This window comes from Euprymna scolopes, chromosome 23, assembly GCF_053919585.1.
Source record: "Euprymna scolopes isolate OS-2025 chromosome 23, ASM5391958v1, whole genome shotgun sequence".
Classification (NCBI taxonomy): Eukaryota; Metazoa; Mollusca; class Cephalopoda; order Sepiida; family Sepiolidae; genus Euprymna; species Euprymna scolopes.
This window is the reverse complement of record NC_136504.1, coordinates 106,284,005-106,300,870: the sequence shown is the minus strand read 5'-3', so window position 1 is coordinate 106,300,870 and position 16,866 is coordinate 106,284,005. Positions and strand designations below refer to the sequence as shown.

At 34.4% G+C, this 16,866-nt stretch overlaps 1 protein-coding gene across 11 annotated transcripts in view; it reads left to right on the top strand.

Annotated features, from left to right (window-relative positions):
* The window catches only part of LOC145246120 (phosphatidylinositol 4-phosphate 5-kinase type-1 alpha-like), a 397,047-nt gene that overhangs the window by 185,845 nt on the left and 194,336 nt on the right, over window positions 1–16,866 (top strand). For all 11 annotated transcript variants that reach the window (XM_080107962.1, XM_080107960.1, XM_080107967.1 and 8 more), the window contains exons 8-10: window positions 1,817–2,056; window positions 13,142–13,231; window positions 14,772–14,856. In XM_080107962.1, the coding sequence (XP_079964088.1) occupies window positions 1,817–2,056; window positions 13,142–13,231; window positions 14,772–14,856 (415 nt within the window). The remainder of the gene's footprint in view (window positions 1–1,816; window positions 2,057–13,141; window positions 13,232–14,771; window positions 14,857–16,866) is intronic.

The following is a 16,866-nucleotide window of genomic DNA, read 5'->3' as shown; positions in this document are numbered from 1 at the left end:
ACTCTGAATCCGTATTTGTGTCCTCATCTTAAGTGTGTCATTTTTACGTTTTGGTCTGCGTAACCTCCGACCTTCTTCAGGTGCATCTTGTCGAACTCTGGAATTTGGATGGAATTTTACACGGAGCGCTTTATTTACTTCACAGGAGTAGCATGCTCTTGTTCCGTCAACTGTAGAAATAGAGGTCCTAAGTAATTCGCAATTGTATTTTTCTGTCACCCACACTGAGAATTGAACCTTCAACCTTTAGGATAATCACTTTTTTCAATCGATCTTTTTCAAGTACCCTAATCACTGTGCTACAGGTCCTTGCAGACCCGAGTTCGACAAGATGCACTTGAAGAAAATTGGAGGGTACATCGGCCAAAGCATTGGGAAAATCACACTCAAGATGAGAACAGTAATTCAATGAATCCAAATATGAATAACCAATCCTCATCTCAAAAATTTAGAAATGTCAGGCTCTGAATCATTGAACACTATTTTTCATCGATTGTCAGCAAACAGTGCTCGCTTTGAACACGGATTTTTTATTCACAAATGCTCATGCAAAAAAGTGAATACACTTTTATTTTAAACACCCATTATCTCACGCAACTTTAATTTACGATCAGCCAAAAGGAGTTTGCAAACTGTTTTGACCTTTTCCAGGACAACTGCTGAATTTTGGTAACCTGAGTGTTCATGATCGTTTGTGTCTTTACGACCACGTTTAGTTAGTATACCACTTCTTAACCATTGTTTTTAATGGAGCAGAGTCTGAATAACACTTACCAAACCATTGCTTTGATTGAACAGTATTTTTATCCATCAGAAAGCAATACTTTATGAACACATGAAATTTTCAACAATAGTTTTACTTTAATAACTGTAATTTCTAAACTAATAATCCAATTGGGCTCTGAGTTTGACATGAGCAATTTAAGTTATTTCCTTAGAAAAAGAAATGGCACTTTTTTTCTTTTTTTTAATGGAAATCCCTTCAGACAAAGCATGAAACCACTTGATGTAAGGAAATAAAAATAAAATACTACTTCAAGATCAAAGACTAGCCAAGAATAAAAATTTTTTAGTCTGAATTAGACTAAGAACTTATTGACAGGATTCACACAGGCTTGAAAAGTCTTTGAATTTTGACTTTTGTCTTGAAAAGGCCTTATTTCTACTATTACCTTGAAAAGGGTTTTAAAATTGTATCTTTTTATATTGAGTAAAAATTTGTGTCTGAATATTGAAAATAAACTCCAAATTAATGATTAAAATATTTTTAAAATATAAATTAAAATATTAAATTATTTTTTAGATATTAAAAATAAATAGATTCTTTTGAAATTACATCATATTATTTCGGGTATTGTTAAGTGTTACGCTCCTTTATCACGACACCATTCAATGTTATCGATACGTTATGAATGTAGCAGAAGTGAAATTCAAAATCGAACTAAATACTATTAAAATATTTTTTAAATATTAATCAAAATATTAGTTTTTTGGTTTATTATATCATTCTTTTGAACAGGGTGTTTCAAAAGAATCTGTTTGATTTCAAATTTGAATTTAACCGAAAGTACTTCTCTACAATAAATATCCACTCTTCAGTGGTGTAACGACTGATAACTTTAGTATGGATGCTCTGAAATATTTTGCTGCTGGTTTGCTGCTTCTGTTATTCCATTTTATTTTTGATCGATCCAGTTTTTTTGGACACCTTGTATATGAAATTTTGTTTTGAAAACTTTATTATTTATTTTTTTATTTTTTCCCCCTAGAAAATGCCTTAAAAATGATCTTTTTTTCCCTTTTTTCTTCTATAAAGTGTGCTGGCAAAAACATCCGCTTCTGTGTAATGAATAATCTGCTGCCATCGTCGGTCAAACTGGCTGAAAAATACGACTTGAAAGGCAGTACGTACAAGCGGAAAGCATCCAAACACGAGCGTGCCAAAGAAAGTCCAACGTTGAAAGATCTAGACTTCATGGATATCCACCCAGATGGAATCACCCTGGAGAAGGAAACCTATGATGCTCTTATCAAAACCATTCAGAGGGACTGTCGGGTTTGTATTTTTAAGTTTATCATTTTTGAGCCTTTAATGTACATTTTGAACTGTTTAAAAAAAAAAAAAAAAAAAAAGATAATTGGCTGCCCTTTTTTTTTTTTTTTTTGTGAGAAATTCTAGGATTTTTTTCTATATGCATTCAATTCTAACTTTAAATTTCAACATTTAAAAATTTACTTTTTTAGAAGTTTTCGTTTTGTCCCCTGCGGAGGTTAGACGTTTTGGAAATGACTTTCGACTTCCTCTGTCTGTTGCCATTTCACTTCCAGGATTGAGTCATCATCAACCAATCCCCTCCATGTGTTAATTTGATCCATCGGCATCAATGTTGGACATATTTTTGAACGTTCCAAATGACTGATGTCAAGCGATGTGACCCATTGGAATACAAAGTGCCTTCAATAAGTTTGCACACTTTTTTTGCATGCGTACATTTATTGATAGCATGCACATGAAACTCTAGTCCCCTTCAAAGTAATCTCCTCCAAAGTAATCTGTGACAAGGATAGAGTTGTGAAATGATCCTTGGGACAAACTTTGCGCAAATCTTCTGCATCTTCAGTTCCTCGTGAATAATTGTGTATACAGTTCCCACACTGACATTAAACTGTGCACTTATTGTCTCTATAGACACATGATGGTCCTTATCCATGAAATTCTTTATTTGGCCAATCAACTCTGGTGTTATTACTTACTCCTCCCACATCTCTCATTGTCCCTTATACACTCCCTGCCTTCCTTGAATCTTTTGCCACTCAGAAACTGATGCTTTTTTCCTGCAAGATGGTCCGAAAGCAGTCTGAAGCATTCCATACGTTTCTGTGGCATTTTTTCTAGGTTTTAAACAATATTTTATTGCATATCGTTCTTCTAAAGTATCATCATGACCAGATTGAATTTTTGAAATTCACCAGATGTGACAACCAGGCTTTAGTAGGGTTTATTTCACTTCCTGCTGTAGCTATTTTGACCTGAAATCATAAAAATTGGCCAGTCATCTCATAAGATGTATAGCAATAACATACTGAATTTTCAAGAGTCTATGACAATTTTAAATACCTGTACAAACCTGGAGACTTATCGAAGGCACCTTGTATGATTGTACAAAATACTTTCCAATATATCTATATAATCGTAAAATTCTATAGACCGTCCGACCACAGCGGGGCTGTAGAATGTGCTAGCTGCTCCCCTACAGAAACTAAGTCTTTCAAAGGGGCCACCTGTTCGTCATGAGTGTCGAAGGACTTGGTGGTTGAAGTACTTGAAGGTCAGGTTTAAGCATCTCAACTAACACACACCACTTTGGCCTGACGAGAGGTTAGAAAGGCCCAATCTGATCAATCGGCTGGTCATGTCAAGCTCCATTATATATAAACCACCCCAAACTTAACAAAATACTTATCTTCCACCTACTTAATGTTATCCTCAAATATATAATGGCAAGTGATGGCTAAGGGTCAAACAAAAACTCTTCACATCTGCTTCTGCTAAACAAATTGATTTTAAATGATTTAATCAACAGAAAGTGCTTGAGATTTTACTGACCAAAAGAGTATGTCTATCATGTAGACCCGACATAAGCAAGGCGAATGGGTTTCCCCCTTGCTATGTCCCAATTATGGATTCCAAGGCGGGTATGGAGCATGATAGATAAAAATGAATAAATTATTTATCGAAAACCTTTTAGACGCTGAATACCGGAAAAGAAACCATTCAGATATCTCTGATCTCTCCAGCTCAGAAGACGAGAAAATAATGGAAAAGCCTTATCATCTACAAAAGAAAAAAAAATTTTCCAAGATTCCTGATTATTGAATTACTAAAAAAGAAAAAAAAAAAAAATTGATGAATTATTACCATTCTTAATAGAGAAAATGCTAAACATTTTAAAACAATAAAAAAAAAAAAAATAGATGGAAGCATCTTGATAGAAGTCACCAATCAGAAAGATGGCCAAAACTTAAAATCAATAAATTCTACGAATACAAATGTAGAATCTTCCCACATGAAAGACTGAATATATCTAAAGGAGTGATGCAAAGCTACAAGTTATTTCTAGCAATGGAAGAAGAAACAAAAAGGAAGTGAGAAAATAAGGAATGATCAACTGCATACATATAAATATAAAACGGTACGGTAGGCTGATTGTGACAAATACATATATACTAACTTTCGATTCCACAACAATACCAAAAGAAGTTAAAATTGGTTATTTAAACGTAAAAGTAGAGAAATATATACCAGCTCCTCTAAAATGTTTTGTCACAAGGATGGACACCACAAGGAACCCCGCAAAGGAAAAGAAACATATAGAAAGCCAGACCACTCAGAGGAAGCGTGTACCAATGAATTAAAATGTACAAACTGCAGAGAAAACCATCCTGCATACTCCAAAATATGTAAAATATATATACAAAGCAAAAAGAAATAACAGAGGTAAAACATTAAAAAAAAATAACTTTCCTAGAAGCTAGGAAAACAGTTGAAATGTTTAAAAGATGAAACATATTCTGAAATAACAAAAAAAACACAATGAAATATATAACACATTTAAAGAGCTAATAAATAAACTATGAAGAATGGCCAAAATTCCAAAATATCCTAAAAAAAAAAAATGCAGAAGCGATATTTATATTTAAGAAGCTTTAAATATGAGGAGTCACAAACTGGATGACCAATATTATATTAAATTTAAAGGACGTCTACATAATCGAGCATACGAAATTACGTTCAATCCAAGATGAAGGGACTCATTTGAAACAAAAAGAAAAGTTATAAAACCCTTTAGTCTTCGAAAGGAATCAATACTACAGGAATCAGAAACGTCTGTTCAAAATATCCGGGAACACATTCTACTTGAAACTCCACCTTGGATTCTCCAAAAACCCAAAGTAATTCTAAAATTAAATGAATCCCAAAAGTGAAAACCCACCCTAATACCTACGCAGAAAAAACTGGTGATATTCTTCTGAAATACTCTGACCACATACAAATTTTTACTAACGGCTCTAAAGATCAGTGTCATGTGCTGCCATTTCAAATAGAACAACTCTTTAAAAAAAAAAAAAAAAAAAAGGCCTTTCCAGCAGAAAGTTGCATTTTTACTGCTGAAGTATGTACCAGCGATCTTGCTCTCAATATCTTAGAAAAAAATAAACATAAGAAATTCCTAATATTTTCAGATTCACTCTCTAACCTAACATCACTAAATAACAAAAAATTTTTTAAAAAACCTTCTAATTATCAAACTACTAAATAGAATCAACTCATTATCTAAAAAAGAATCATATGCTGGATTCCAAACCATATCAGAATAAAAAGAAACCAAAGAGCTGATTTAGCAGCCAAATCCGATACAATGAACATTCCCTACACTGACTTTAAACATAAAATCAACCAAATATTTTATGCAAAATGGCAGCAACAATGAAATAAGAACACAAATAACAAACTATACCAAATCAAACTCATCCTGGAAGATGAAATCAAGAAAGGAACAAGTAATCATACACAGAATACTTATTGGCCATACAAAATTCACGCACTCCTTCATACTTGGCCCTGTCGGTGAGGCATTAGAATACGCCGACTGCCCCCCTGCAGAGTGTAAAAGTCCCTCAATGAGGGTCCTGGATATGACCTTAAACTATATCCAGTGGTGAGACCCCAGCTTGTGGGCTTTGGGGAGTGTGGAGCCACCCTTTAATTACCATTGCTCCCAGGTCCACTCTGACCCGGAGTGGTAATACCTGTTAGCGTCCCAACTATGGGTTAAATAAAAACAGACGTGAAAACAACAAATATATTCTTTTAAAAAAATTTTTTCTTCAAAATCTTTGGATTCGGCATTAAATAACCCGAAAAAGGTTGATATGCCGTAAAACGAAAACAACCAACCAACCTTCATACTTAAACAAGAGCAGCAACCACAATGTTCATTCTGTCAGAAAATTTGCACTGTCAAACATCTTTTTGTAAAATATAAAATGTGGAGCCCTTGATACTGTTAGAAAATAATATCTAAAATCTAAGAATATGAAGAATATCTTTAAAAACGACTGCTTGGATGAAATTCTCTCTTTTTTGAGAGTAACAAGACTAGTCTAAAATATATAAATAAAAAAGGAAGCCCCCCCCCCTCCCCCTCGAGGCATAAATAAATCAACGAGGTTTGATATTCTGGTTAAACATCTCATCAAGCAAACAAACAAAACAAAAACAACTCAACTAAACTCTATGAATAAATATTTGAAGATATATATACCTTGAAGCCCAAATTCTCTCTTTTTTTTTTTAATGGTTAAATTTAACATAACATAACCCAAAAGGATTTTGTAAAGAAAGAAAGAAAAAAAAAAAAAACTATGAATAGATACTTGAAAATAAATAATATATGAAAAATTAGAACATAATAAATTTTTTCTTCGAAATCACTGGATTTGGCATTAAATAACTCAAAAAGGGTTGATATGCTGTAAAACAACCAACCAACCAACCGTCCGATCAACCTTGCTTGCATCTTGTCTATCAAAAACATTTTTGTCATGGAAACCAGCTTGTATTTAATAAAATTCACACTCCTTTCCTCGGTCCAACCATATTGAGTGCAAAAAATTTCAGTCTTTGCTTAACTTGTATACACAATTTCAATCATGTAACTATGATTTGGTTTTGGCTTCTGGCACTCTAATCATATTTATTTTTTTTTACTTTTTAAATCATGACTATATATTGGGTACAATATAATATGAAATAATTGACTCTATAAATAATAAATCTGTGTAAATTAAAATATCTTACGTAAGTGTATTTTACGACCACGCAACACGAGGCGCTATTAGGTTGGTGCAAAAATGTTGTTTTTTGACGTTCAACTTCAAAAGATCATAACTCCTTTCATAATAAACTTTATTAATCGAAATAAGAATCATTATAATCAACAAATTTTTTCCAACGAGAAACCAGTTTATTTATCCCATTAGCATATAAATCCAGAGTTCTGAAAGTGGAGTGATTAAAGGCCAGTTCAGCATCATCTTGGCTTTTGGAACATTTTTAAAATGAACTTGTTTTTGAACTTTTATTTTTATTGAAGGAAGTTGAATATTTCATTTTATTTATTTTTTTTAAACTGCAAAACGAACAATTTTTATATGAGAATATTTTTTAGTCTGTTCTTTTAATAATAAATAAGATTTTTCATTGAGTATTTCCAAATATTTTAAAGTTACAAGTATTTTTCACAGCCATAAAATTAAAACCTGTTTACACAGAGTCCACGTTCCCTATGAAGTGCCAAAAAAAAAAAAAAACTGTAGATGACATTAACTGGCGCGACACCAACTAGTTGTGGAGGGTCAGGGAGGATGGAAAGTTTGAGGTAGGAGAGTACTAACCAGATCTCCACTGAAAGTGTGCAGTTCAAATCTGGTACCTTGGGGAAGCATTTTTTCACCCAAGCCCCAGGAAACACCAATGGCTGATGCCAGCGAGAAATCAATGGCAAACAGCTGTTGCGATAACGCACAATCATCTGCACGAGTGGTCAAGAGGTGGAGAACATTGGAAATCTGGGGAGACTTGTTGTCACTCTGTCTCCAGCGAATACCATGGGTTACTGCCAGTGAAGGATCACTGATGATGACCCGTGAGACAATTTCTAGTGAGTGAAATGATAATGCCCCTTCAAAATTCACCACCTTCCTGATTTAATATCGGAGATGTTTATTATATTTTCTTAGTTTTCATTTCATTCGTAAGCATGAAAGGAGAATTTATCTATGACCTCACCCAGATTGTTCACGAACCCACCCGTGTGCCCATTACTTCCAGCCAGTATGCTAGCCTTCTAGACCTTTTTCTCACAACTTCCCCTATGTTCATGTTCCGTTCTGTCTCTTCTGGAATCTTCCAACCACTCGGTTGTATCAGTTAAGATAAAAACGAAACGCAATAAGTCTTCAAACGTACCTCTCCACCATACTGTATATCGATACTCTACTGGGATAGCTTCCGTACATTTATATCTGATCTACTCCTGCATTCCATGTTTAAAAAGGATGTGTCCTCCATAGTATCAGACTTGTAGGCATAGACCAATTCATTCCATCCAAAAAATTCCAACAAAATCCTAACAGCCAGCTATGGTTCTTCCCAGAATGTGCTGCTTTCAGGATTGCCAGCAGCCACTGTAAAAGAGTAATAAAAAATGCAAGAGAGCTATATCCTCAGTCTGTTAAATCAAAAGTAGCTGAGCAAGGGCTTGGTTCCCACCAGTTTTGACAAATAGCGAACCGGATCGTGAACAGAAGCATGCGTTCTATCCCAACCATCATCCTGAGGTCATCTTGTCAGCATCAGACGAGGCCAAACTATTTGCCAAGAACTTTGCAGCTAATTCTACCTTATGCGACGAAGGCCATCAACTCCCTGTATTTCCCTCTATAACAAACAACACGCTATGCAACATACAAATATCTGTGCGTGATGTCGCCAAGCTAATCAAGAACCTTGATTCCAGTAAAGCAACTGGCCCTGACGGCATTCCAATTATAGTGCTGAAAAAGCTTCAACCAGAACTAGCTCCCATACTTACAAAACTGTTTAAGCGTTGCCTTAAGGAGAAGTGCTTTCCAACACCCTGAAAAACCTCATCAGTATGCCCTTTCTTTAAGAATTCAGGTGATAAGTCATCTCCTTAGTACAGACTAATAAGTCTCTTGTGTGTCATGAGTAAGTTGCTGGAATCCATATTAAATAAAGAAGTAATCAACCACCTCGGCAGAAACAACCTTAGTGACACACAATATGGTTTCCGTTCTGCCAGATCTACATCAAATGTGCTAACGGTTATATCACATAGGATTAGTGAAGCTCTTGACAAAGGCTTCCTCTCTAGGGCAATTACTCTTGACATATCAAAAGCCTTCGATAAGGTATGGCATAAAGGCCTATTTCACAAGATTCCCAGCTACGGTATAACTGGAAATGTTTTCTCAATCATTAAATCATTTCTCTCTGATAGACTCATAAGAGTAGTGGTTAATGGGCAGAAATCAGAGGCCCTCAGTATTAATGCTGGTCCCTCAGGGGTCCATCCTGGGCCCAACTCTCTTCCTGATCTACATTAATGATCTCCCAAAACACATACTTAAATCATTTGTTGACATCTATGCTGATGACACGACCATCTATGGCAACACATCAAAAGCCGTAAATGACAAAGTTCTTTCTGATCTTGAGCGCGTGGTACAGTGGGGGAAGAGGTGGCTGGTTACTTTTAATGCATCCAAAACCAAGCTTCTATCTTTACATCATCAACCCTCTGATCCCCATCTGGCATCAATTGAAATGGATGGCTCTCGTCTAAGGGAAGCCCCATGTTTTGATAAGCTTCTGGGCTTGACCTTTACTCCTGACCTGAAATGGAACACGTACATCAAGTCTGTTGCCAAGGTTGCTGGAAAAATGGTAGGATCCTTCTACCGTTCCAGAAGATATCTCACGGTTGATGCAATTCTCTATCTCTATAAAAGCCAAGTACGTCCAAAGATGGAGTCCTGCTGCCACATCTGGGCAGGAGCTGCTCAAAACAGCATATCCTGCCTTGACAGAGTACAAAATAGGCTTAGTGGGGGATGCCCTTTTCTCTTCCCTGCAACCTCTCCCCCACAGGAGAGACATTGCAAGCCTGTCTTTGTTTTATCGTTACTTCCATGGCAAGTGCTTGTCTGAGCTCCAATCCCTGTCCCCCCCCCCTCGCCGATCTTTCACGAAAAACACCCGTCTAGCTGAAACCACTGTCAAAAATTTTCCCCACTCCAAAACCAAAACGTAAATTCCATGAACAAAGCTTCTTTCTTAGAAGTGCACACCTGTGGAACTCTGTTCTGTTTGCCTGTTTCCCACCTGACTACAACCTGGATGTCTTCAAGTTCAACATAATTAAATTCCTGATGAACCGCCCCCTTAAGACACTTTTTCAAATCTCAGAGGTGAGATTTATCAAGGCCCAGAAGCCACTCGAGGATAAGGGTTATTGCGTGTACAGTACGTTAGTTTACTGTACACGCAATAACCCTTATCCTCGAGTGGCTTCTGGGCCTTGATAAGTGGGGACCACCTTTGGAGAGAGGAAAAAAAGAAAAAGAAAAAAAAAGGACGTTGTTGAAAAAGTGATAATCTGTGCGCAAGAAGTTCGGTGAATATGGCAGATGAGGCAGTCTCGTAGCCCAATTCGTTTAGCTTTTGCAGGATCAATTGAGCGACATGAGGGCAAGTGTTGTCATGGAGAATTGGTCCCTTCATATTGACCAATCTCTGGCACATATGCATTGGGGCTTCTGGTGCATTTCGTCAATTTGTCGGCAGTACTTCTCCGCTGTAATTGTTTCATCCAGATTCAAAAAGCTGTGATGGATGAGACACCATAATTTTTTTTCAATGCAATTTTGGCTTCGGTAAGTGTTGTAGAGCTTCTCCAGCATCCAACCACTGTGACTAATGTCATTGGTTGTCGTAGAGGATCGACTTCTCATCATACATCACAATCCGCTTGAGAAATGGCTAATTTTTGTTGTGCAGAAAGAGCACAGAAGACACCTCAAAATGATGATTTTTTTTTTTATTATCGTTCAATTTATGCGGCACTCATTCATCCAACTTTTTTGATTTCCCCATTTGCTTTAAATGGCGAACGATTGTTGAATGGTCAACCTTAAGTTCAACAGCAACTTCTCATGTGGTTTTGCTAGGATCGGCTTCAATTAAGGCTTTCAAATGTTTATCAACTGCAGTCAGCCGGACGCAACCGCAACTCGTCACCCTTGCAAAATTTCTTGTACTACTCTTGTGCTACACGTTTGTTAGTGGTGCCTGGACCAAATGCATCATTAATATCACGAGCTGTCTCAGCAGCTTTTTGGCCTTGTTTGAACCGGAACAAGAAAATTGTGCAGATTTGAATTTTGTCTATGCTGTCGAAATGAATGAAAAGATTGAGAATGGTAACAAATAACACGATTCGATAGGGCGACAAACGCGCTTCAAAATAATATATAACATGGCTATATATATATATATATATATATATATATATATATATATATATATATATATATATATATACCAATGAATTAATTCAGAAATCATAAAAGTAAGATGTGAGAAAACAATATTGTTTTTGCACCTAATAGTAATTTATTAGTTTTCTTTAGTTTGTGATGGGTCTTAATCTCAATGTTATTGATCCTGGATATGACCTTAAACTATATCCGATGGCGAGGTCCCCGCTTGTGGGCTTTGCCGAGTGTGGAGCCACCCTTTAATTGGCATTGCTCCCAGGTCCACTCTGACCCAGAGTGGTAGTACCTGTTAGGATCCCAACTATGGGTTAAATAGAAATCGACTTGGAAAAAACAAATATATTCTAAAAAAAAAATTTTTTCTTCAAAATAACTTAATTTGGTATTAAATAACCTGATAAAGGGTTGATATGCCGTAAAACAAAAACAACCAACCACAATGATATATTTGCCAGATTCCAATGCATTCTAAGATGGAAAATTGCTACCACATTTAGGGAGGTGCCTCAGACCATATTTTCTTGCCTTGATAGAATACAAAAACCAATCCAAATAATCCCCTAGCAAAGTAAAATGTCACTATTGGATTTCAGTATGTTATAACTGTTTTTGTAAAACTGCAGACTTGTTAGTTTAGTGGTTTTTGCCAATTCCTATTCCAGTAGATTTTTTTTGCCAATTCCTATTCCAGTAGATTTTTTACTTTGCAGACTTGTGGAACTCTCTTCCTGCTGTGTGTTTTCTTTATTTTATTTCACTCCAAACAAGACACAGTACCACTTATACGATTTTATATAGAAGTAAAATGATTCATAATTTTAAATTAAAAATCAGTTTTAAAAGGAAAAACAAACAAAATCAAACAAAACTGATTTTTAATTTAAAATTATAAATCATTTTACTCAATATTAATTTAGCTCTAGGATATCTATACCTATTGAGCTTTTTATATATCTACAGCATAATGGCCACTGTTTTCTTTTAAAAGTATTAATACATTTACTAATGCATTAAAATAAACTCTGATCTTTAGACACCAGGTCTAATTCCTTCTAAAAAAAATTATAATTTTTTTTGTAATGTAACAAAATGTGAAAGTTACAAAATCATTTTCTACATTTTTTTTTTTTTTTGTAATGTAGAGAGTTGAACAGCAAGATGTTTGTTTACATTACACTTGAACTTCTGCATGTCAGTAGAATCAGGGAAGCAGAGACTCTGAGAGAATTCCAAAGTCTAGCAATTTAAGGAAAGAAACTATTTGAGTAGAAGGCTTTCCAGCATCTATGGGTTTCTACACTGTAAGGGTGGGACTTTGCTGCTTGTCAGGAAGATTTATGTCGAGGGGGGGTACAAGTTGCTTTAGTTTGTTCAAGCACATTCCATTAAAATATTTGTAAATAAGACACAGGAATGTAAACGTTTTGGTGTGCAACTGGTTAGGTTGGAGACTCTTTTTTGGGCTCTAAGAGCGAGAGACTAATGGCAGATGAACTATCAACAGTTCGTATATGGGTGAATGGTGCCTTGATGGAATACAAGATCTGCAGCAAAAATATTTATCTTTATTTAAATTTTTCAACATTAGACATCTTCATCAAAGAAAACGAGAATTGTTTCATATCTTGAAAGTCTTGTTATTCTGCTTGTTTTCGTAAAATCTGCAAAATTTAAAATACAATGTTAGTAAAAGAATGATCATCAATTTCATTTTTTTTTTTTTAATAATACAAAAATGTTAAATCATTTTCTACAATTTTTTTTTTTTTTTTGGTAATATAACAAAATACATAAACGTTACAAAATCATTTTTTTATTTTTTTTTTATTTGGTAATATAACAAAATACATAAACGTTACAAAATCATTTTTTTTATTTTTTTTTATTTGGTAATATAACAAAATACATAAACGTTACAAAATCATTTTTTTTTTTTTTTTTTGGTAATATAACAAAATACATAAACGTTACAAAATCATTTTTTTTTTCATTCCAGGTATTAGAAAGCTTTAAAATTATGGACTACAGTTTGCTGGTAGGAATATACAACCTTGACATTGCTGCTGCCAAGGAAAAAAAAGACAAAGTAAGATGCATTTTCTTTCTCATTATCTTTATATTTGCTATGACTTGGACTGGGTATGACCTTAAATGAGACCCTAACTTAGGATCTTTGGAGAGAATGAAGTCAAACCTCAGTTGAGATTATTCCTGTCATTATGGTCTTAACTGTTAGTGAAATAAAATCTTTCCTAGGAATGATGTACACTCTTATGAAATAAAACAAACAAAAAAAACAAACAAAACAAACACAACTCATAAATTTATTTCAACTCTGTAGGGCTTTTTCAAATGAGTAAGCTAGTTGAAGGTTGTTGCCCGACTTAAAAATAAAACACTGTTGTTGGAGTTGCTTTTTTTTGCTTTAATTTGTTTTTAAGACTTATTATTGCTTTGCTACATATTGAAGGTGTACGGCACAATCACGTTGACACACCGGTTCTCGCCAGATCACCAAAGTTAAGCAACATTGAGCCTGGCCAGTACCAGATGGGTGACCATATGGGAAGCCTAGGCGCTGTATGTACCTTTTGGGAAGGTTGGGCGTGGGGCCAACACCCTCACCCTGTAAAAAGAACTCTTCACTACAAAAGCATCTACAAAAAGTTGTAGATGGCCTATGCCCCTAGGGGGCTCAAGGCTATGGATGGATGGACATATTGAAGGTCCAAGGATTGACCTCTGATCAACCCAAATTTATATCATGATTTTTTAAAAAAATATTTAAGGAGCTGTATTAAAAGTACGATGTAATAAAATTTACATTTTTTTTTCTTTTCCCACTCGCCTATTTATCGTTAATTATCTACCTAGACACTTCAAAATGTTACAACTGGATTCGTAGTTAATGATTATATGGTTATCGTTTGATGTTTTGTTTTTATATACAAGGTAAAAAAAATAAATTGTAAATTTTATCTTATTGTAATTTTAATACACCTGTTAAAATATTATACATACATCCAATTGGATATACCTTAACTACGTGACCACATCCCACTGAAGTACTTTTCTATACATAGCCACATTTTAAATCCAGCAGACAAAGAACCGCCTGAAGATGATTGAGGTTTCAGTAGAAAGCGCTAGCTCAAACTATGCAACAACACATAACATATGGATCCTACATAGAAATATTCGATAATATTACAAAAAAAATGAATATGTAAATTGGAAAAAATTAGAAAGTCGTTAAACAGAAACTCTCCGTGCTTTTGGACAATGTGTGTGTGTCATTTTGAAGATGAGTTACCTTGAAAATTCAAAGAACATAAGATCACTAATACCATCCTGATTCAACATATGGTAAATAAATAATTAATAAAAAATTGAAATCTTTCAATATTGTCATTTATTCTGTTCACCTTGTGTCTAACAGTGGTTTTATACCAAACTACATTGTTACAGCTTTCAAACACAATTACTTCCACACTACACACAATGTTTCAAGCAAACTATAAATTATGTATTGTTTTTGGTTAAGTTTGTGAGTGTTAATTACTATTTACCAGAAATTATTTTGTGTAAATTCATTTTCCCCCACCCCGCTTTCTTTAAATTTTCAGACCACTCCTGACACGAAAAGTAACATGGATGTTCCTGTGAATACAAATGAAGATGGACCGGGGAAAGGCTGGTCTGCAATCAAAGGTGACATTCGTTTCTGCATTCCCATCCTCATAATCAATGTTTGGGCTTGTATTACTGTACACATAGATTCGAAAAAGTTGTCAAAAAACAAATATAGAACAAATAAATGTTATCAAAGGCAAGATAAGTTACTTTTCTACCTAACTGGATATATTTTTTGTGTTTTTATTCAATGTAACATGTTTATTCAGCTCGAAAAACATGCAGTGTTTACCGATGTATTGGAAAATTCAAAATGGCAGCCGACTCTCTCTCGGAGAGGGTACGTTTGGGAAAAGGTATTATAAATAATAAACTAGACAAAATACTGTTAGAAATTCGCTCAATATATGTTACCGTGACATAAGTTGACATGTATTCGGTTGTTTTCTAACAGTATTTTGTCTAGTTTATTATTTATAATACCTTTTCCCAAATGTACCCTCTCCGAGAGAGAGTCGGCTGCCATTTTGAATTTTCCAATACATCGGTAAACACTGCATGTTTTTCGAGCTGAATAAACATGTTACACTGAATAAAAACACAAAAAATATATCCAGTTAGGTAGAAAAGTAACTTATCTTGCCTTTGATAACATTTATTTGTTATATATTTGTTTTTGACAACTTTTTCGAATCTATGTGTACAGTAATACAAACCCCAATGTTTAAATATTTTAATAATTCCGAATTAAAGCAAGGGCCAGGTGTAAATTTTGCACTTCAGTTATGTTAACAACTAAAATTTCTTAAAGGGGTCTTTTCACGATAATATTTTAAAAATAATTATTTTCATACCTAATGTTTCATGCTTACTTAATCATCAGTGCAAGAAGTGATAATTACTGCTGGTCAGGAGATTGCACAGTCACAGTCACCCATGACTTTGTAGGCTATCTTATCTCAAGGCTACTGGCAATTAACACAAAACTTAAAGAAATTTTAGTGTATGTGTTTGTATGTCTATATATATATCACTACTTAATTTACTCACATAAAATTAATATATGAAAGTATAGATTTATGCGTAAACTTGAAGTATTTACTTCAAATGTGCTCAATACGTAGGTAGAGCTAGTTAGTAATTTATAAAATATATATGGCGATTAAGCTACACTGAATATTCCGTGTTTCATCCACTCTAGGACTCTTCAGGCGTATGTGCGAATTTTGTGGTTGGTTGTCGTTTTTATATATGCATGTACTTTGAAGAACCCCAACATCTATTAACCTGTAGAAGAGAAATAGCAAACAACTGTGTTCACAAGATAAAATTTACCCTAGGATAGCGATACAAAATAGTTTTAAAACTAACAAAAACAATAGAAAATAAATAAACATAAATGTGCATAAACAATCACACATGTATATATATATATATATATATATGTACACATATATATATATATATGTATTTATATATAAACTAACATTTAAAAAAAACAAAAACACTAACCTAGATTTAAAACAGATCAAGAAACTAAATATCCAGGCTAAATAGAGCACACACAAGGGAACAGGTCAACCAGAGGTCAAATAGGCCTTTGGCTGATAGGAAGGGCACGGTGGATACTAGAAAGCTGATTGGCTAACTAAAATCTCAATAGAAGATGCGTATATAAAAACGACAAACAACCACAAAATTCGCGCATAAGCCTGAAGAGTCCTAGAGTGGATGAAACGCGGAATATTCAGAGTAGCTTAATCGGCATATATATTTTATAACTTACTAATATATATATATATCTTCAAGATGCAAGATCAGAGTGTGAGGCGGATCAAATGATTGCATTTTTTGTAATCTCTTGTTTTTTATGTTCAAACAAACTACATCATTCTCTATCAGTAAAAATAACCACTATGGGTTCAAAATTGAAAAAAATTGGAACTTGGCAGCCGTAAGTCGACTAAACATGTTATTTGTATGCATGCACGAATACACATATGCTAAAGTCAGTTAATTTTTAACTATTTGTTGTCCATCTGATGATAGCTCAAACAGTAGCAACTAAGGCTAAAACAGTGTGTTTTG